Source organism: Rhyacophila brunnea, unplaced genomic scaffold (genome assembly GCF_057557595.1).
Source record: "Rhyacophila brunnea isolate RB1 unplaced genomic scaffold, BYU_Rbru_1.0 scaffold_4, whole genome shotgun sequence".
Classification (NCBI taxonomy): domain Eukaryota; kingdom Metazoa; phylum Arthropoda; class Insecta; order Trichoptera; family Rhyacophilidae; genus Rhyacophila; species Rhyacophila brunnea.
Genome location: NW_028233068.1, coordinates 6,366,558 through 6,389,223, shown reverse-complemented (window position 1 = coordinate 6,389,223; position 22,666 = coordinate 6,366,558). Strand labels below are relative to the sequence as shown.

The following is a 22,666-nucleotide window of genomic DNA, read 5'->3' as shown; positions in this document are numbered from 1 at the left end:
GAAAATCTCTTTTTGTTTTAATACAGAATCGGTATCGGATACGTGAATCAACCGTGTGAAGCCGCTCTTATAGAACTACAAAAGGAGAACACACGCAGACAAAACTTATGCAACATCTATATTAAAAGTTATTTTGTACTTTTATTTGTATCACTATTAATGATCGCATGTTTCGTGATTACATTAACAAGTAGGAAATAATCATTTCAAAGCATATGCCTGAAAATTAATAATTAATAAGTAATTATGGTCGGAGACAGTTACCGAACTAAAGATTTGTTGTAAATGATAATTGTGTATTGACCACATTGTCACTTGTATTTATTTCACAACAAAAAATAAATTTTGATAATATGTACAGATTGTAGTGTATGATTAATTTTAAATAATGCGAGTTTAAAGTAAATTAAATGAGTCACACAAGCGAATTTTTACAGTTTATCCTTTCCTGAATGACACGGTAACCACAAAGACAATAACAAATATAAAAAAAATATTTTATAATGAACATTGTTTATCATCAGCAATCAATTAATTGTCCAATGTGGTCAATTGACCACACACGGGAAATTTCCCGTGGAGGATTAATCAATATTTCTATTATCGACTCTAACCTTAGTAACGTGCTTGATGTCAAACCCCAACTAGCTATAGACTAAAAAACATTTTAATACGAGGGTGGGTCAATAAGTCCTTAGAAAAGCCGACAGGTGGCGCGACTAGTACTGTAAGCGGTTTGTTTTCATGCAGCGGCACTACCGATTCAGTATGCTGCGAAGTTTCAATCAGATTGGTCGGGTTGTTGTGTGTTTCTCGTACATTTAAAAAAAAAATTTGCTTGTGGAAAATGGAAAAATGGAAAATTGAGTTTAGAGCTGTTATTAAACATTTTAATATAAAAGGGTTAACAGCAAAGGAAATAAAAAATGAGTTGGATTTAGTTCACGGCATATCTGCTCCTTCACTTGCAACTATTTATAACTGGTTAAATGAATTTAAACGTGGTCGTACATCAACAAAGGATGAACTACGCTCAGGACGTCCTGTAGAGGTGACTACACCAGAAATGATCAATAAAATCCACGATATGGTGTTAAGTGACCGAAGATTAAAGTTGAGTGAGATAATTGAGGTTACAGGGATCTCAAAAGGTAGCGTCATTTCTATTTTACATGACAAATTGGGCATGAAAAATATTTCTGCAAGATGGGTGCCGCGTTTGCTCACAGTCGACAATAAACGCAATAGGGTGGTGGCCTCTAAAGCCCTGTTGTCGCTCATGCAACGCAATCCGGATGAATTTTTTCGTCGCTTTGTGACTGTAGATGAAACATGGATACACCACTATACTCCCGAGACGAAAGAACAGTCAAAGCAGTGGATTGCGAAGGCAAACCATGTCCAAAGAAGGCGAAAACCGTAAAATCAGCTGGTAAGGTTATGGCTACTGTATTTTGGGATGGACGTGAAATTATTTTCGTTGACTATTTGGAAAAAGGAAAAACAATAACAGGGGATTATTATGCATCTTTATTGGACCAGCTAAAAAACAAAATTGAAGAAAAACGGCCTCATTTAAACAGGAAAAAAATTTTCTTTCATCAGGACAATGCCCGTGTTCACACATGTTTACGATCAATGGCTAAAATTGAAGAATTGAAGTTCGAATTGGTCGACCACCCACCGTATTCGCCAGATTTAGCCCCCAGTGACTTTTTCCTTATCCCAAACTTAAAAAAATGGCTAAGTGGACAACGTTTTTTTTCAAATGAAGAAGTCATCGATCGGACAAATGCTTATTTTGAGGACCTTCCGAAAACTTATTTTTCTGACGGTTTAAAAAAAATTGAGAAACGTCTAACCAAGTGTATTGAGCTCCAAGGAGATTATGTTGAGAAATAAAAAAAAATACAAAAATAAAAACTGTTTTAATGCTTTTTTCTAAGGAATTATTGACCCACCCTCGTATGTAATGTTCTTTAATCATATTGCGGGATAATGCTAAAAACTTTCAATATTTTCTAGACAAAATGTACAACATATTAATTAAGTATAAGGGGTCAAAACACGAATCTTTAAAAACCTGTTATTGTGATAGAGATAGTGTCAGTGGGTAAAAGTTTGAAATATCCGCCTGGACAAAGCGCCGAGTTTTTTTTCTCTCTTGGTTATATATTTTTCAGAAGTGTTATGAAGAAATTATGTACTTATGTTCAATAAAAAGAATTTTACATTCTTAAACCTTAAATAGTTAAGTAATAAGAAGTTATAATTAGGTAGGCATTTCAATTATATTAATTTATAATATGGTGTTAGCATACTTTTACCATATTTGTTTTAAAATGTCGTGAATTTTTTTTAAATGGCCGCAATAGTGGTGACGGAACGCGATTTGACGCCACTAATTAACAGGAACAACTTACTGTCATTGTATTTTAGTTTATCCGTGTAATATTGACGTTATTTCCATTTAACGTATCTCGATATTATATGCATTGCCGGCGGTTTTATTTTATGACCATGTCTCAGTCGAGACAATTTCCAATGTGCGATCTGGCTAATAGTAGGTACCTAGTCAGATGTATAACAGTCATGGCCCCCACAAGAGGAGGGCTGACAGGGCTCTAGCCTAGGGGCCCGGGCTCAAGAGGTCCCGGCGTGACGGGTCGATCAGATATGTGAGATAAACACACATCACAAATTTGTTTTTATAAATAGTAAAAAAGGTTATTACACAAAAGGGATGTGAACATTTAAAAAATGAGATCGTAAGATGCAATTTGAGTGTTTTTCGTTGATACTAGACAACGCCATAATTCAAGTAGATGTATTAAAACTACATAAAATCGCTGTAGGCCCTTACTTTTACCTCTAACACAATTTTGAAAACGTTTCTATTGTGCGTCACATATGCCATTAAACTTAGAGATAGGTAGGGGGGTCCGCCAAATATCCTGGCCGGGAGTGCCCGTTTTAGGATGTGGGGGCATGATAACAGTATCCATATAAACAAGTCACGGCACGCTAGTGGCGAAGGGTGGAGGTAGGTTGTTAAGATCCTACATAAAAAGTGCACTCTAAACTTTCTTAATCATACGTATTTGTTTTCATTTAACTAATACTAAAATAATTTACAGATTGTGTTGGTTAGTTTTTAAAATTCAATTAAACCCAGCGAAAACCATGCCATAATAGATAATAGTCAAAAAATATTCGACTAAAATATCCAAAATTATGCCATTAAATCATTCATAATTTTGTATAATTTATAGATAGAAGAATATTTTTTATCTATTATATTGTGGTTTAGGCAGGGCTAATGAATTTTAAAACCTACATGTGTAATATTTATTCTTAATTCAACGAACAGAAATAAGTATTAATGAAAAAGTGTGCACTATTTTGACGAATCACCCAGCATACCAAAACTTTTATGGTTTGGTTAGGCAGGGTTTAATTGATTTTTAAAAACTAACCAACACCATCTGCAAATTTTAGTCTTAGTTTAATAAAAACAAATACGTATGACTAACAAAATTTAATTTGCACTATTTGTCGGGTCAGGAACAGGAGTTGGCGATGGACCGAGGGAAGTGGCGCCAACTTGTACTTGCCCTATGCCCCAATATTGGGACGCGACAAAGTGAAAGAAGAAGAAGAAGATTTGTCGGGTCTAAACAGCCTACCCCCACCCTTCGCCACTGCCGCACGCCCCTGTTTCGTAACTAGTATGTACTCCTGGTAGTTCAATCTATTTGAGTATAATAATATTTTATATTTGAAGTATTGGTATAATATGAACATTATAATAATAAATCGCACCCACGTTGTATTAGTGCGGTGTGCAGTAATATATCCCTGCGTGCGGCTGTTGTGTTTATAAAATTCTCGGTACCTTCACGTATCAATTATTTATCGGCAAGTTTCGCCCCACACCCATTTCACACAGAAGGCCAAAAGAACGAAAGCAAAAAATGTAATATGTATTCACACAACAAAACACCACGGAATGGAAAAGAACGACTGGCAGAGAAGTAGGTACTCCATTTTCCCACCTGCGTGCACGGCGAACGGAGTTATAAAATATTCAAGCAAAGATTTGTCAGACTTGATTGTCTTGCCTTACCAACAGCGCTGCAGGAACCGAATTTTACAACAAACAAGAATATGATATTTTACTATTTACAGCCAATAAAAATCTGTTCATTAAAATTCTAACAGCGAAACGTTTGACGGTAACTCAAGATTTATCGCTGTGAAATACACGTAGATAATTCTCTTTGGCTTCAAAGTCAAACCTGTGTTAATTAATTGGTGTAAACTGAGTTCACACTAAAGTTTCATGAAATTTAGCTAAGCATTGCCTTCGGAAAGGGTGTAGGTAGGTAACTGTCCAAAAATCGGTGAGTATTATAAACGGGTATTATCCGTGATAAGTTTTTTCAAAAAGAAAAATTCTATTAGATAATATAATTTATTTTCTCAGAAGTGTTTTCAAAATTATGTATATTCAATATGTAATTAGAATGTTACATTCTTAAATCTTATGAATTATTCGTTGAACAAAAAAAATAGTTAAAAATTATTAGCAAGTTCAAGTAAGCTACAACAAAAAATCTTGAAGAGATCCGTGACGACGGTTAGTAATTAAAGTAATACCTACAATAATTTTAAATACAAAAGCCGATCGCCAATAGTAACTCAATTTGGAAAGCGCTTCAGTGAGTATTAAAAGCCATTAGTTAAAATTTGTCGCAAATACCTAAGTACGACTCCTTTATATAGATATGCAGGTTCGGTTCTTACTTTTTTCAAAAAGATTTTTTCTATTGGTTATAATATATTTTCTCAGAAGGGTTTCAAAATTATGTATGCACAAGATATAATATGTCATTATGAAGCCGTTACATAATTTTGATATAAAAGGAAAAAGTCGTCGAGTACTCGAATGGTTATATTCTAACAAATTTCGCTTTTACGGTCATGTGACTTTAATTATTCACTATGCCATGTTTTCAGTGATTTAATAACCATCGTACTAGGACAATCGCACACACTGACAGATTCACAATCGTATTTGAAGAAAACTAAGAGATTGAATCGATCCCTTTGTTCCACCATAAATAAGTATTGGAGTGCCTTCTTTACAAAATGTAATACTTCAAAGTTAACGGTCAATTAAATGAGTGAGTCCAGTGAATTTTTCGTTTTATCCATTCCAGAATATTGGATGAAGCATAAAACAAACAAAAAATAGAAGTACACTGGAACAAAAATATAACTGAGGCAAAATTATAAGAGATACAGTGTGGCGCATATTATGTCGCCATCTTATTGCAAACATCGTCTTTCATTATTGTGTGGACAAAATGTGCAACAAAGTAGTGCAAAATTCATTATAAACACACAACCACAAAAACGTGCATAAATTGTCATAATTGCCAATTAAACGGATTCGTCTGTTGTGCAAACGCACTGAGAAAAAAATCATCCTAAGTGATGAAACCCACCGTAATCTTAGAAGACATGTCAATAACCAAAACAACTGATATTGGGGAACTGACAATCCAAATTAATGAGATACAGTTACAACCAGGGAACACAGAAATAATGGGAAGTGCGTTACCTCCTGGCTCTGGCAGTAACAGGTTTTAAATTTTGAGTGTAGATGAATAAGGAATAAACTGAAACACGTGTTAAAGAATATGTTTAAATTTGAATTGTATCATAAGATTATCATGTCAACGAAACGCGCATTCAATATTGGTAATATTTTAGGACACTCGGCGCCTTTTATGTTAGTTAAGATTTATAGCCTGAGTCTAGCTTCAAAACCTTGGTCCATGGTGACTGGTTTATACACACAGAACAGATAACAAATATAATTCCGATAGGTTATATTCAATACGCTATATTATTCTTGACACGTGTTTAAGTTTATCCCGGATTATTCCTTACTCGAGATCGGTTACCTGCTACTCCTTAACCGTCAGGTATTTCAATTCCCATTATTTCTGAGTTCCCTGTTTATGCATTTATATCTTATTAATGTTGTTACATCCCACAAACGTCACTGTATAGTGTCGCATTTGCGCAAAAAACAACAGCCATTGGTATATACTTATTTGAGAACCAAAACGATGACACATGGTCAACGATAAATGCTATAGATATATGATTGAACACATCGGTGTCCCAGCTTGGTGCTTCCCCGGTGGAAAAGCTTAAAATAGGTAATATATAATGTGCGGTTTAACTGGATGACGCCACATCACACACCACAAGACAAAAAATAGAAGCTTGGAAAGAGTCATTCACTACTTGTTTGATTTCATGAGTATGCGACGTGTACTTGTCATCAAGATCAACCAATTTAAAGTCCAGATTTGTCTCTGATGAGGGAAGAGGGTACTTTTATGTGAACAGACATCGAAACAAGAAGTTGAGATCAGGGCCGAAATGTTGAAGGTAAGTCCCACAAAAAAAAACTTCGAAAACAAATAATTGATAAAAAAAAATATAAAACAATCAAATTTTAAAATAACCCCCGATTTTAATTATTTATTTCCAAAGATAGGCTTCAGAGTCAGATAACATTAGCGCCACCATATATTACAACATTCCCATTGCGTATTAGATGAAATTAAATTATGAGGTCTTACGACAGTTTTAAGGCAATGAGGTTAAATTTAATGGATGACAATTAATTATTTTTCAGGGTCTCAAAAAACGCAACATGCCTATACGATACCTACCCAAGCGATAAATCCTTTTTAAATATTCATCCTTCAATGTTGTCCACTGTGAATCCTTGGTGGAAAGCCATAAAATGAAATAAATCGCAATTGAGGTGTTCAAGATTAAACGAACACATATTTTGTGACTGTGAAATTGGTGACCAAGTTGAGTAAATCGACGTTAAATATGCGATTGTAAATAACTATGTTCTTTTTTTTTTTTCTTCCGACCATGTCCGATCCTAATAGGATCATATGGGCCTCCACAGAATAGAGGTTTGTTCACCATTCTGTAAATTAGGTATTCTCCTCAAACGATCTATTATTAAGTACTATTCCAAAGAAAATTCCAATGACATTTCCTTATGTTGATTAATTAATAATATGTTTAGTGTTTGAAGGAGGACAAGTCAGGTCAAAATAATCTAATTACGCATATTATGTACGGTGCTATGAAAATAATAACATGATATACCATATCACACATATTCACTGTGAGCTGTCGTATATGAAATATGGTCATATAGAATTAAGATCAAACTCATGTCTACTTTTACTTGATATGAAGTAAATAAAAAACAAACAAACAAACAAATAATATAGAATACTGAAATGTCATTTTGACATTTCATTTTGATTTCCATAGTAACGCACGTATATATTAATAATTTAGTTGCTAGGACCACCCCCTTAGCAACCAATAATGGTCTTTTACTTTTTACGGATTTTTCTGAAATAACTTTCCAGACAAAACAGAATTAACATACAAAGCAGAATTGTATGTATCAAGTGTTATAGATTCAGTGTTTGACTTAAATACATATAGATACTGTGCAGTTCCTCTGCATAAGAGTAATTTAAAGTCGAGTAAACGCCGATAAATTTAGAGTAGATAGGATACAAATTATTAGTTCGATTGCACACATCCAAGAGTATAAATAATTACAATATAAAAAGAACTTTTTATATACCATGTTTTAAATTTTCTGTTAATCATATAAACTTGATATTTCTATGTATTAATAAAAAAAAATTTGTAGGTACTTAGATAGAAATACTGAATAAATATAGAATACTGAAATCATATTGATTTCCATAGTAACGCACGTATATATTAATAATTTAGTTGCTAGGACCCCCTTAGCAACCAACAATTATAACTTTCCATACCAAAACAGAATTAACTGAAAATGAATTCAATTCTGCTTAAAGATGGCTAAAAGTATTAAAAGAATGCATTGGCATCGTGTTCTGATATATTCTAAAAGTTTCAAATGTCTAGCTAGTCGGGAAGTTAGTTAAAAATCGATTGCAAGATTTATACTGGACAAACAACCACCGGACAAACAACAATACGAGCTAATAAAAACGTTGTAAAATGCGTAATAAAAACCACGTGAATTCAAGGGACAAACACAGTAAAATTGGTAAGTAAATTAGATATACATTCATATTACTTACCAAATATTTTTATATAAAATTCTGAATGATTCAAAAGTACGTTGTAGGTAAGTAGGTGATCGTAAGTATCGAATCGTACTTACCAAATATTTGAAAATAATGACAGCATTATTATCAGATGTTTATATTTGATACCAATTAATATTAGATTAGTGTTCTTATTGAATGTAATAAAAATGGATCATTTCTGTCCAGAATGCTCCACGGACAGCATGTAATTTTTTAATCTCAATGATACTGTCACCTTTTTCCGAAATGACAGACCACGGAGAACAGTGTAATCGGCGAAATTCAATACATACAATTATTAACATATTGTAACAATTTTATACATCATGCCCATGGGATATAATCAGCTAATATGCGTAATCAGTATCATGCGTATATAATAGCATTTCATACAAAGCAGTCACGTACCTAGGTACATATTATTGAAACAACAAAAATCACTCGTAAATAAGTATTTGGTCATGTGAATTGCCAGCATCATATTATAAGTTTTAACTTTTTAAAAAAATATGCGTATAATCACTACTTTACAACGGAAATATAATTCAATACTAATACTGCGTTGTAGCCTAACATCAGATCAGGACGTTTATTCAGTTAACTACCATAGGCACATTTCGCCACTATCACACACCATCGAATTTCAATGGTTTGAATTGGTTACATGTAAATTGTACCTACGTATTAAGGCTATACCTCAGTTGAGGCATAGTCTAAAAAGATCGTGGCTAGGCGATGCGCGGATTGCGGGTCGCGGGTGCAAATGACGCATGCCGACCGAAATATAATTTGTCATATAAATCCAACATGCGTCCATTTAATGTTATATTAGTATCTAACAATAATAATATATTCATTGGAATGTTTTCTTTTTAAAGTAAATTGGTAACGTTTTTAGTTATCTTTACACGATTTAAGAATTAATACCCCCGTCGCCATCACGAAACAAATAGACGTATTCACACCTCGATGTTCGCTCTCAGACTGCCAGCGAGTCCAAAATTTCGTCGCGCCTATAATTGAAAATTATTTGCCGTTTCACTGAAGTATCGCCTTAAATTTCACCGTAGCACAGTTCGCCGTGAACTTTCTTATAGGAAAGAGGTAACCGTACACTATACGATCATTTCTATAGCACCAAAATGAAAAAAATACGCGTTGTTCGTGGAGCATTTTCACAGTCGATTTTGGCAAAATTCAAGAATGAAAACCTAACCTAACCTAACAAATAATCCAATATATCGGATATTATCAAAATTTGTCTGCCGCTGGTTTCCTTCAAATAAACCGACAAGAAACGTGTTTTATTTAGACATGAATTTTATTTCAGTACCATACGACCCAAAGAAGTTGGACGGTATTTACTATACGGCCATACATTTCACGGTGAAGTGTGCTGCGGCGAACTGCATACGTACACATTTCCGGACACGGTTTGAATTGACCAAATGAAACAGCTTAGAATACTTGGTGAAACTGTATAATTATCACGAAATTACCAATATTGTATTTATCATAATAAGACTACAGATTTATAATAATGGCAATTTATTATTAACATTAGTGGCATTGAAAGTGTTTTATACACCTGTACATATTGTTCGAACTTGTTCGAACAACTTTACTTTTGTAAGAAATTCATTATTTACCACTCTTTTTCAATAAACTTTTTTGTGACGATAATGGTGTTGTGAATTAGTTTTCGGTATTTTATGAATTCTAGATACTTACGTATAGCTAACGCGAACGTATCAATTATTAGGACCTGTATTTTATGTAATTATATATTTTACTTTTTTATAAGCTCTTGCTTTTTTAGGATGCCAGTATTACGTAAGTATTTATTATTCATGACTAACAGCCAGCTATCTTGGGTTCTCATTTAAGACAAATACGTGACATTACAAGAGTTGAATTTTAAATACGACACTTCATTTTTAATACAATCGTCCGCCACGATATGTATTCTCCAACTGTTGGATACTTAGTATCAGCGAACCCGTACCTAGAGTTGGGTTTCGGAAATTTCCCGACGGGAATTCTCGAGATTTTTTTAAGATTTTCCATCCCGAATCTCGAGAATTGAAATTTTTAACATTTCGGGAAATCCCGGATCTCGAGAATCTTTTCTCGGGATTCGAGATTTCTTTATTATCAAATATTAATTGAAAAAACGATTTTCTATATGAAAAATGTGGACAGGAAACACAAAACGTTCAAAGACTGGTCAGGGCATAGCCAACGTCGACTCAAAATGAGCGCAATTTTTGCAACATCAAGGAATTTTGTGTCTCAAAGACGTAGGTACGCCATTGTCATACGCGGCGATTGACAGTCGGTGTTTTTTTGAAATTCTATTTTAATAAGTAATGTTTTGAATTATTTTTGTTTTCCTACTTCTATTTTGTTTGCCTTCTTACATAAATAAAAAAAATCATATTTTTTTGGAATTTGTCTGTTTTTACACTGATTTTAGAATTTTTACAGGCTTTTTTTAAATTTCCTGATATCTCGAGAATTCTCGAGAATTCCTTTCTGGAAATCCTGAATCTCAAGAATTCAAAATTTCATCATTTCGGGAAACCCCGAATCTCGAGATTGAGATTTTCTCGGGAAATAAACAACTCTACCCGTACCTAACTATGTATATCGAGGCACGAAATGTCAAATATAACATTTTTTTTAAATCGGCCTCACTAACTAAATAGAGGAAACCAATGTTAACTTGAAGTGTGCCGATTTGGAAAATTAATACTCACATTGCAACTTGCATGGACGGTGAAGAAGGTTTGCCAGTTGAATTTTGAACATAGTGTTGTTTTAATGTGATGTTTTCAATCATAGATAATTATAACTATAGGCTGTCAAAGACATCGCGATAGTTTCTTGGAAGATTATATTGATTCTATTAATACATCAATTAAGTACTTACCGCGACATGGCAGACTATAGACAGTCCGGGTCGCTGAATTGCGAGTTACGGTGGTAGTGCAAGTTATTGATTATTTTAGAATGCAATGTGATAATCTGTTCACAATAAGTTTTTTTGATTGTACCTACCTATAATTCGTTCAAATCAATTAACATAATATGTTTTTCAATATGAAACAATCGTCATCTTTTACAAACTGTTTACCATATTGTCCTCGAAGTATGAGTAGTAACTAGCACAACGATCTTAGTTTCGTGGCACGGCCTGCCTATAGTGAGCCTTGTTACCGCGACATACCGTAGGGTTAAAGTGCGGAAAGATTCCCTGGAATGATAGATGCCCCAACTTGAATAACTCGTAAGCTTGCTTCCAGAAGGCTGTGGCATTATTTTTTGTTTATACCTCAGATCAAGACGGCTTACCGTCGCCATGTACATTATTGATTAAAAAATGCCATTGATTTGTTTTATAAAAACAGGTAAACGTGTTGGTTTTTTGGGGGGTTGGATCTGGATTCTTACTCCCATATCAAAGAACATGTATTTTCCATGCTCTGTTAAAAGTACTTGGTGAGTAATATGAACTTAATTTCTTTACCTTTCACTATCAATGACATTAATATGAACGAAGCATCTGGAAAAAAATGACACTCACTTTTTTGTCGGGTCTGTTGCTATAAATTCCCGATGCTTTTTGTCGGGTCTGCCGAAAGGTTCGGTTCGAACGGGTTCGCTCAAATGAACATTGACACTAGAAACACTGTTCTACCGCCATTACAATAAAGGTGATATTGCTATAAATTCCCGATGCGTGATATCGCATAATCGAAATTGCATGACGTCTACCTATACATGTGCGAATGTCGCTATGCGCGATTTTACTTGCTAGCTGCTGTACTGAGTGCGTTGTCCATTAATAATGTCATTGCCTACTATAGTACTCTTTTTCAATTTCAAATTTTAAAATTGCAAGGTCGCAGGTCTTATTTGAATCCAAATGCAACCGATTAGAATATCCAATTGGATAAACAAAATCCTATCTGAGATTCTAATCGGATGCATAAAATATAGATGGTCGGAAATAGGCGTTATTGCTTCAATTGCGTAGTATATTTGGCAAAATAAATATTTTCAAGACAATTCATTTCACTGAGATTTGTCAAGTTTAAATTATTTTTTCTTATTAAATAGTATATACCAGACAACAGAAAATATGTGTGTTCTTTTGGCTCTGCCTATTGTGCCAGACGCGGGATTCGAACCCGCAACTGACGGATTGAGAAAATATTGTCACTCTACCACTCGTCCATCGCGGATAAAGTTCTTTACTAGTCAAATTTAACTGAGAATTTCAAAATCGCACCAAGAAAAATTAAGTAGGTACAGTAAAAACATAACAATGATTCGATTGGTCGATGGTGTGCGTGCCGGGTGGGGAGCCGTTAAATACCTGGCAGCCGATGAGCGCGTATTCGTACGTATTCAATCCACGAACCGAATCATTCTTTTGTTTTTACTGTACCTACTTACTTTTCGATAGCTATTTGGGCATAGTCGATAGAAGGAGTGGAGAATTATTGTGATTATTGTGCGGTATTGTGACCCAATGATTATTGGGTCACAATACCGTGCTACAATGGCGGCTATCAAACATTAAATGGCAATTATGAAAGTTCCCTAAATATTACCATTTCCTTCAACGATGAAAATAACATATTTGAGTTGTCGAGCGTGTCGTGCGAGACTAGTGGAGAAGCATTAAATAAATAGTAAGAGTTTTCCAGAGTGTCGCGATAATGAGATTTGCCGAGCAACAGGGAATCTGGGAACACAAAAAGTCTCTCCTACCCCGCGGGGAGGCTTCAGCCAAATTGTTTTGGGCACTCAGCGTAACGAGTCAGCGGCTGGGCATGTCCTCCACAAGTCAAGGAAATTACACGGACCTATCACACCAGGTTATGGTTGTGTATGGTCCGTATACATATTTCAATTTGCAGAATCGCAGCCATAAGAACCATTTTATAAGAAGTTATGGTAGATATATCTTCTAAATTATAGGTAGGTACACCATTGTTTGTATGTTGAAAGTTGAAACACAACAAAATCTAGATTGAAGGTATTTACTAATGGCATGCGGTGACTTTTGATAGTAGGGATCAGGGGAGGCTCTACGTTAAGGGTTTGTAGGGACCGTCCCCACATCGTTATCATGTAAAAATACACATGTTATAACATACCTACTTAATTACATCATTAATTAATGAACTATTTTATTTATTTTATCCATCTAAACCCGTAGCAATTTTATACGGATATTTATTATTATTACCTATACAAATAAATAAAGCAATGATTGTAAATTATGGATTAACATAATGATGATTACTCGGTATTAAAATAATTAATTAAATTAAATACGCCCCATTTCACGGTATCATCTAGGTAGGTACAAATTAAGAAAGCTATGGCGTCTATTATTCGCTGACCGGGCATCCCCATCATCATTCAGTCACATCCCGTCGCCGTGGTACAAAGTATGTGCATGCAAGCGTTGGTATACGCATACTGGGGAGCGAATCAAATGACCCATAGGTGGGTAAAAATGCTCGCTGTATGTCGTCGTTCAAAACACGCTTTTCAGATGTAATTAAGTGACGATTCAGATAATCATATTATTTATTCTGAAAAATTACTCATCATTAATACAATCATATTTGTATAAGTACATAGCTTTGTACATAATGCATAATATGAGAAAGTAGGTATAAGGTATAGGTTATAGGTATGTATTTTTAATAATTAATGGCTAAACCCCACCACCTAGAAAGTCGTCAAGCCGCCACTGGTAGGGATGCTTTTCAAATCATTTCATTTACACTTACGCATCACCTACTAAGAATGTTGAAACTAATTGAATCTTGAAAGGCGGCTGATGAAATAGTATGGTGTGTGACAGTGGCGAAGGGTGGAGTTAGGCTGTTAAGATCAGCCATAAATTTGATAGCGCACACTAAACTTTGTCAGTCATACGTAGGTATCTGATTTCGTTGAAATAAGACTACAATTTAGACACAGTGTTGGTAAATTTTTAAAATTCAATTAAACCCTGCGAAACCAAGCCAGAATAAATAATAGTCCAAAAATACTCGTCCATCTATAAAATATCTATAATTATGCAATTAAACCATACATAACTTTGGATATTTTATAGACACAATAATATTTTTTATCTTTTATAGTTTGGTTTAGGCAGGGATTTAATGAATTTAAAGAAAAAGAACCAACAATATGACGCGTAAGTACCAAATATGTATTCTTAATTCATAGAAAACCAATAAGTATGAATGAAAAAGTGTACACAATTTTGTCGTATCGCCCAAAGTATACCAAAACTATTATGGTTTGGTTTAGGCAGGGTTTAATTGATTTTTAAAAACTAACCAACATCATCTTTAAATTGTAGTCTAAGTTCAATAAAAACAAATACGTATGACTAACAAAGTTTAATGTGCACTATTTATGGCGGATCTTAACATCCTACCTCCACCCTTCTTTACTGGTGAGTGCTGTGCAACAAAGTACCTAAGCTTTGTTATATTCAAAGAATATTTACGATAAAATCTTCCATGCGATTGCACAATACATGGCTAGGTATCTACATAATATTAATATGTTTAGTATTTATTCGTGAGTCGTGACGGAACAAGACGTTGCAACGCCTCAGTATCAGGAGTTGAAGAAGAAGATTGTGAGACTCTGGTACCTACATCACTGACAGTTTTGAAGCTGGTAGATCGCGGCCTACTTGAAGTCGGACATAACTGATAAAGAATATTAGAGGCAAACACAGCACAAAAAGTACCAAAGTATATAAAATATTATAATATAATCTAAGAAAAATAAATTTAAATGTATAATGATGTTTAAATTATATTTATTTAAGGGGATGTTAGAGAAAAATATTTCTACAATTTTTTATTAGTGAAAGTGAAAACGAATGTTGTTAACGCATAATTTTCATGCTTAGAGCGAAAATGCTGTATATATTATTACTGTATTCTTAAATTTAGAGGAAGCTTAAGGAAACGACCGCGGTAATTACAGTTCAAGCAATTTGGTACATAAGCTCTTTAGCAATTCAAGTTACGTGGTCACCTTAGTTAGGTATGCGAACTTCCAAGTTTAAGTGGAACGATACATAACTATAAGGGCTTAATGGATAGCGGTTATGCGCCCATCTAGATTATTTTCAAGCCTAATCTAACCAAGTATCGAACTATTATTTAGGTATACACGACTATATCGTCATTAAAGCAATATGTACACACGTAGATTGACTGTAAAGAAGTGGAAAAATGGTTAACATACACACATCCGGTGCAATAACGTCATAAGTGCATAACACACTTTTTTCAGAAGCATTAAAAGATTGTGAATGTGATAGTCATATGGTTTCATGATTTACCATATGAGACCTTTGACGGAAACTATATGAACTACACTTGACATTGACGCACCAGTGCGGAGACCGATTGAGCATGTTTTTAGACATTAATCTAATTCTTAGCACTTGTGACGATGTTGCACGGATGTGGGAATGATACAAATTAAGATATGTTTCAATTGTGCATTTTTCAATAGTGTTGCGTTTGGCGCATTAAATTGTACAAATTATAATGAGAACGACGAATAAGACGTGTCCGGAAATTTGTACGTATGCAGTTCGCCGTATCACACTTCAACGTGAAATGTGGTATCGGAAATATATGGTCGTATATTTAAGACCGTCCAACCTCTTTGGGTCGTATAGTACTGAGATAAATACATCTCTAAATAAAACACGATTCTTCTCGGTTTACAGGCAGCGGCAAACAAAATTTGAAAATAGCCGATATAGTGGAGTATTTGTTAGGTTATGTTGGGTTTTCATTCTTGAATTAATGAATTTTGCCAAAATCGGCTATGAAAATATAGATGACCGTATAGTATACGGTCATCTCTTTCCGATAAGAAAGCTCACGGCGAAGTAATCCGAATAAGATACTATATAATATATATGGTGGAAAAGGGTTCTAGAGCGGATACCGACTACAGGAAACCAAGGATCGAGAGAGTACACGCGCCCCAGATGAACGGTATGATTGGCGGAAAAAGTTGGCGTCACAGGAGTTGAATATCAGTTTAAGTAAATAAATGTTTACTTATTTAAGCCGCGTTGACACGGTCCAAATACGATCGAAGTACACTTGGATCGAGTGCCATCCAAGTGACAGCTTCATACTAATTATTCCTATCCAAACTAACTTGGATGAGTAGGACGCGGTCCAAGTAGCTTGGATAGGAATGATTAGTATGAAGATGTCTCATACGAGTGCACTTGGATGGCACTCGGTCCAAGTTGTACTTGGATCGTACATGGACCGTATCAACGCGGCTTTAAGTAAAAAACACATAAAATCATACAGCTTTTCACTATACACCATTTTGCCATATAATGTAATAATTATTATAAAAAAATTAAATTTATATTGGTAGTAAGTACAACTGTGTGAACACAAAAATAATGAAAAGTGGGTTGCCTTCTGGGATAAACTTAAAACATATCTTAAAGAATATGTTATTTTCCAAAGTAACGTCTGTACCATACATAATATGCAAACGTTTGCCACGTAAACGAAACACGCATTCAATATTGTTAATATTTTAGGACACGTCGAGCTTTGTGTTTCATGGGTTTATAACCTGGCCGCCGTAAGGTAATAAAACGAATTCTGCTTCAGATGACTTGCTTTCACATAGGTATATATATCATATTAACATCTCCAGTGATATCAAGCCACAACCAATAATACTCTGTAAGTGAGAGCCAGTGTATCATGTCAAAGAAGAAATTTAGGATTTTTCAGCTGCTTGGTGTCTACGAACAATTATTGATTTTATAAATAGCAGGTTTCTGTTATGAATATGTACTTACTCAAATGTGAATTGAAATATATGATAACTTTTTAGGTGCAAAATCTGGACTCAACCCGTTGAAGGGTTTTAACTGGTGTAAGTGAAAAAATATTATTCTGAAAGCCCATAAATAATTAATCATTATCAAATTATTACATTTTAACATTCCCATAAATGTTTGAATTACAAACATTACCCATCAAAGCATAGAAACAAAAGTCTCCCGAGATTCAATTGACAGAACAACCTTCAAATAATGTGTAGTACTATAAAATTATATATTTTTCATTGGCAATCAGTTTAAAATACATAAGCCAAGTTTCAAACCAATCCTCATTCAAAATACTGAAGTTAGGTACCTAGGTATTCCCTTCATGGAAGACGTAAATCGATGCGCATTTTTTATAAAAACAAATATTGTTTTTTAATCATTTAATACTGACTTCCTACAGTCACAATTATTTTTTTTCATCAAGACGGTACATCTACTAATTTTTATAATAGTAAGCACCTATGTGTATTCAAGAAAACGCATATTTCTTCATAACTTTTATTTAAACATGAATAAACCATGTGAAATTAAATAATTTGTGAAATATTATATTTTTATGAAGATTTGGTTTTGATTTCAAATAAGAATGAAATTCTTGACAGGACTTGTTTTTTCTGTCGATTTTTTGATTTTTCGCGCATTTTTTGAAATTGTTACCGTGAGTTCCTCTCTTTCTGAAAACGGGTCAACATCTCAGCGTCCCGTTCAAAATAGGACGTATGGTCACGTTAAAAGCATACCATTACATATTTTGGTCGAAAAGGAAAAAAAATCTTTTTTTGTTATTGTGTACTGTGCACGGATATTGTTGAAGTAAAATTAGATTGATTAGACTAACTACTACAGAGATATTTTTTTGAAACGTATATCCTTTGCCTCAATACCGAGGACGGTGATCATTGAAAATACAAGCGTTGCCATTTGCCAAACAATCTCCTTCCATCTACAGCGATCCTGCACTGATCTTGTTGCTTCAGATATTGTTGATTCAGTCGCTTTCTTGATCACAACATTTGATGGCGAATTTAATTCGTAATGAGGTTGTATTGTAACTACAGAAAATGTATATTGCAGAGTAGGGATCCAATCCCGAGATCCCGTGTTATTTTAGATACCTATGAATCCCGGGATTGATAAACATAATCCCGAAACTTTCGGGATATTTTTTATGGAAAATAAAAACGAAAATAATATAATAGAACAAATACTTTTAATAACAAATAACTACATTAGAAATAAACTGAGTTTGAATGAAGTTTGATTTATACCCATGTGTAAGTTGCCGATTCATTTTATTTTTTCATATACTCAAATTAATAAAAATGAGAAAGATTGGAAAAAATAATGCTTAGCACTATTAACAAAGTAATTCCACCATGATCTCATATGTTTTACGGCAGTTCCATATTTGGCTGACAAAATAGATTTATGAAGCGGAAAGGCCATAAGTACACCATGATTTGCTTTACTATTTTAAATCTCGCTAACCCATTCATGAAGTCTTTACTATCAGAAACAGCAATCTCATATTAAACTTCACATTATTATTTATATTACAATATTATTTACTCCATAAACTTTTGTATTTCCAAGATTGAACGTATACAATATTAACAATAAATGCCTTAAATAGTATAAATTATACTAGATTTATTTTTGACCGATTTTATCAATGTTATTTGTAAATATAAAAATTTTATATTAACAATGGAAAAAAATGCCAATCCCGGGATTGTCAAATTGTAATCCCGAAATCCCGGGATCAGAATTTGGGCACGGGACTGGATTCCCTATTCCAGAGTGAATTGTTCGTAAATAAACAATACAGTGGACTGTTTTGTTGTTGCGATTCGTCGTTTACTTGGACATACTATTGCAGGCGCTCCATTGTTGAGCCAAAAGTTCGAGGACAATAATAGGTCGTCCGATTTGCCAATGCTCTGCTAAGCTGCTACTAACCAAAGGACACTCAACGAACGAATTTAAAAGTTGATTTTTTACAGTTGTGATTGCAACGTATATTATCGTAATGTCTTCCGATAATCCTGAAATTGTGTTTGTAGACAATTACACAACTTTCTTCAATCCGAATGATCAACGAGTAAAATATCAAACATGTTTGAAATTCATCGAATCTTGTCTGCGAACCTAAAACTTCAAAGACTTGCGAACCAATGGAGCAGTGTCATAGATAGATAATAAGATATTGATGCCAGTAGATTGTATATAAAAAAAACTATTTTATTATTGTAACACGAATCGAAGGTGTCTATATCTCTTAACGCGTATTTTAAAATAAAATATTAGATTTGTATTATAAATACTAGGCACAAATGCATAAGTAGTACGTTTAATTCAAATTTTCAGACGATTGACTAGAAAATTTCCTGGATCGGTCTCAGACCACCAATCCGCCTCTGTAGAGGTAGGTACCCGTGCTGTACATGGAAATACTATCCATATACATACTCGATGTATGGACAATCGGTATTTGGCTAAAATTATAGGTACCTACTGGATTTTGATCGATTAAAAATATGTATGATTACTTATGATTGGTGGAATGACATTCGACAAATGGTTGAGTAAAGATTTTGTCGTATGTATGTATGTAAAACTTGTGTAATAAATAATCATCTTGTTACATTATATTTTGCAATTACCATTGATTGTGGCACATATCACATAGACTAAGAATATGTGATGTGGATTTGTGTGATACGTGAGATGTGGATTGCACTAGGGAAGCTGAATTTATGGGCAGGCCAAAATTTTAATTCCGTGTTGTACCTATTCAAATTTTGAACGATCAGTATTATAGCCTCTTTATACAAAGATATCCTCCTTGCTGACCAAAACCACTAAAAGCTTTCAACATAGGTACAATAGAAAGTAATTAATGCACAATATAAAACGACAGTTTTAGTTTAACCAATTCCTAATAAACACGCATTAGACAATTTATTAAAATGTTATAAGTACCAATGCAAGCTTTTCCACATACCAACGCATGTTTTTCTTTTAATTTGTAACTACACTTCACATTATCATAACACAGTGACGACGGGTGGAGGTAGGCTGTGGAGATCTGACATAAATACAGCACACTAAACTTTATCAGTGATACTTATTTGTTTTCATTGAGCTAAGAATACAATTTGCAGATGGTATTAATTAGTTTTAAAAATCCAATGAAGCCCTGTCTAAAACAAACCATAATAGATAAGAAATATTCTTCAATCTATAAAATATCTAATGTTATGTATCATTTAAATGCGCAATTCTAGATATTTTGTAAATAAAAGAATATTATTTCTCATGTAATATCGATTATGGTTTGCTTTAGGCAGGGTTTAATTGAATTTTTAAAACTAACCAATATCATATGCAATTCGTATTCTTAGTTCAATGAAAACAAATAAGTTTTACTGATAAAGTTTAGTGTGCTCTGTGCATGTCGGATCTCCACGGCCTACATCCACCCTTCGTCACTGTCATAACATACATACATTTATTTTAGCAGGGGGATATTTAGAGTAATAATTTTTATAATATTTGGAAAATTAAATGAATTTCTTGATCTTACTACCTAGTTACTTTTTTCATTGTAGATAATTAAAAATGTATAGATTCCATTTCGTGGGACTGAGTATACATACATACTTACTCAGGTTTACTCTTACTAGGACTTTCATTATGAAATAATAAGTATCAATCATAAAATATGAGTAAAATAACTTATTTGATAAATTAATTTGTCTTCGGGTTTTGTTGGTTTTAGTGTATTATTAAAGTTAAACCTGCGATAACATAACCTTTACGTAGTTTGATTCGCAAAATAAGGTTATCTTGGAGGCATTTGAAATTTCAAGGACTAAGGTTTATAGATTATTATGCACTTCGCGTTGTATGAAAGGTGCAAGAATTCACTGCCACTAACTTATATAAGAAAAAATGTATATTGCACATCACACGTGACCAAAAGCAACATGAACTTTTTGCTAACAGGTGAAAAAAACAAAACGTCGGTTATACTAACAAAACACTATAATTGCACAATTACAAAACAAATTTCTTTACACAATATTATTCCATGTGATATCATTTAAGAATGATAAATAACGTGGCACAGTAAATAGATAAAATCCCCTAAGGTGAGCATAGCTGTCATCTAAACGCTGTAGATTTTGACAAATTTCAAACGAATCCTTTTCATTTACGAAATATCATTTGAAATCACTTTGACATCGCACGAAAACTTGAACATATTTTTGTCAATAAAAAAATAATAAACAATCGGCCGTGTGAATGAGAGCTCGCAGCAAATCTACAAAACATCGCCGAACTACGAGTTTCGATACTCTCTCGGCCATTTTTTCGTTCAGACAGCGTGACAGAAGGTATCGGTTGTGACGGAAATACATCGACCATTATATTTTGGTGATAATCCGATACTTACACGTTCAACATCCATATCGTTACCGGTGCAAAGTCTTTTATTACTACTGCCATTATACGCCATTTTATAGAGAACACTGCACACACCACACGCGACGGTATCTCAGAAATGACTAACAATTTAACAAAATAGCCGGCTATCGCAAATCCCGCGCTGTTCCACTTGGCCTATATTTTTAGTATTGCCAGAAATAAATAAATACCAGCTGTGAATTTCAATATTTAACACGTAATACTCGATTAAATTATATAAAATATTTATTTTTAATCCTAATTAATTCGGAACTTATTAGTAAAAATTGGTGAGAAATGCTAATATATTCTTACAATAAATCATTTGCAAGATTTCACTGAAAATAAATGTATTGTGCTTTTATGTTTTCTTTATGATATGGCTGTGTTTTAATACCCTAGCTCCTTTTATAATGATTTTTTACCACGTTTTTATTAGCTCGTATTCTTGTTTGTCCAGTACATTTTTTCTTGTTTGTCCAAGATTTGTATTGGACGATTGAAGATTTTTAACTAACTTCCGGACTAGCTAGAAATTTGAAACTTTTAGAATATATCAGAACACGACGGCAATGTATTCTTTTAATAGTTTTAGCCAAACTCCGCCTATAGTAATAGGAAACGTCTCTACCTACGCTATAGCCGGTTCCTAGCCCGGATAAAGGAGGAGGGTTCGTCGTAGGTCTAATCACCCAACACGGTAAAAAAAACCCTGATTTTAAACACCAAAACAACTGCCTTGGACCCCGGACTCCCCATAAACCAACGACCCAAGCAAAGAATTAAGGAAAAACGATTATATATACAATGTGTCACATGGAACGTACGTACTATGTTGCAGCCGGGCAAGATAGAGGAGGTTGCAATTGAATTGCATAAGTATAAAATGAGCGTGACTGCATTGCAGGAAATAAGATGGGAGGGCGCAGGTTTCATAAATAAGAGAAACTACACTTTGTATTACAGTGGATCTGCAGGTACGCAGGGTCGCTTTGGAACTGGGTTCTTAATCAGCTCTGATATCCGCAGGGCAGTACTAGGATCTGAGCCA

The 22,666-nt window shown here is 34.0% G+C and overlaps 1 protein-coding gene across 2 annotated transcripts in view; it reads right to left on the bottom strand.

Moving 5' to 3' along the window:
* Positions 1–21,718, bottom strand: part of LOC147066763 (heterogeneous nuclear ribonucleoprotein L-like) — a 651,714-nt gene extending 629,996 nt beyond the window's left edge. For both annotated transcript variants that reach the window (XM_085954180.1, XM_085954181.1), the window contains exon 1: positions 21,605–21,718. In XM_085954180.1, the coding sequence (XP_085810306.1) occupies positions 21,605–21,667 (63 nt within the window). In that variant the 5' untranslated portion in view covers positions 21,668–21,718. The remainder of the gene's footprint in view (positions 1–21,604) is intronic.
* Between the last annotated feature and the right edge of the window lie 948 nt (positions 21,719–22,666).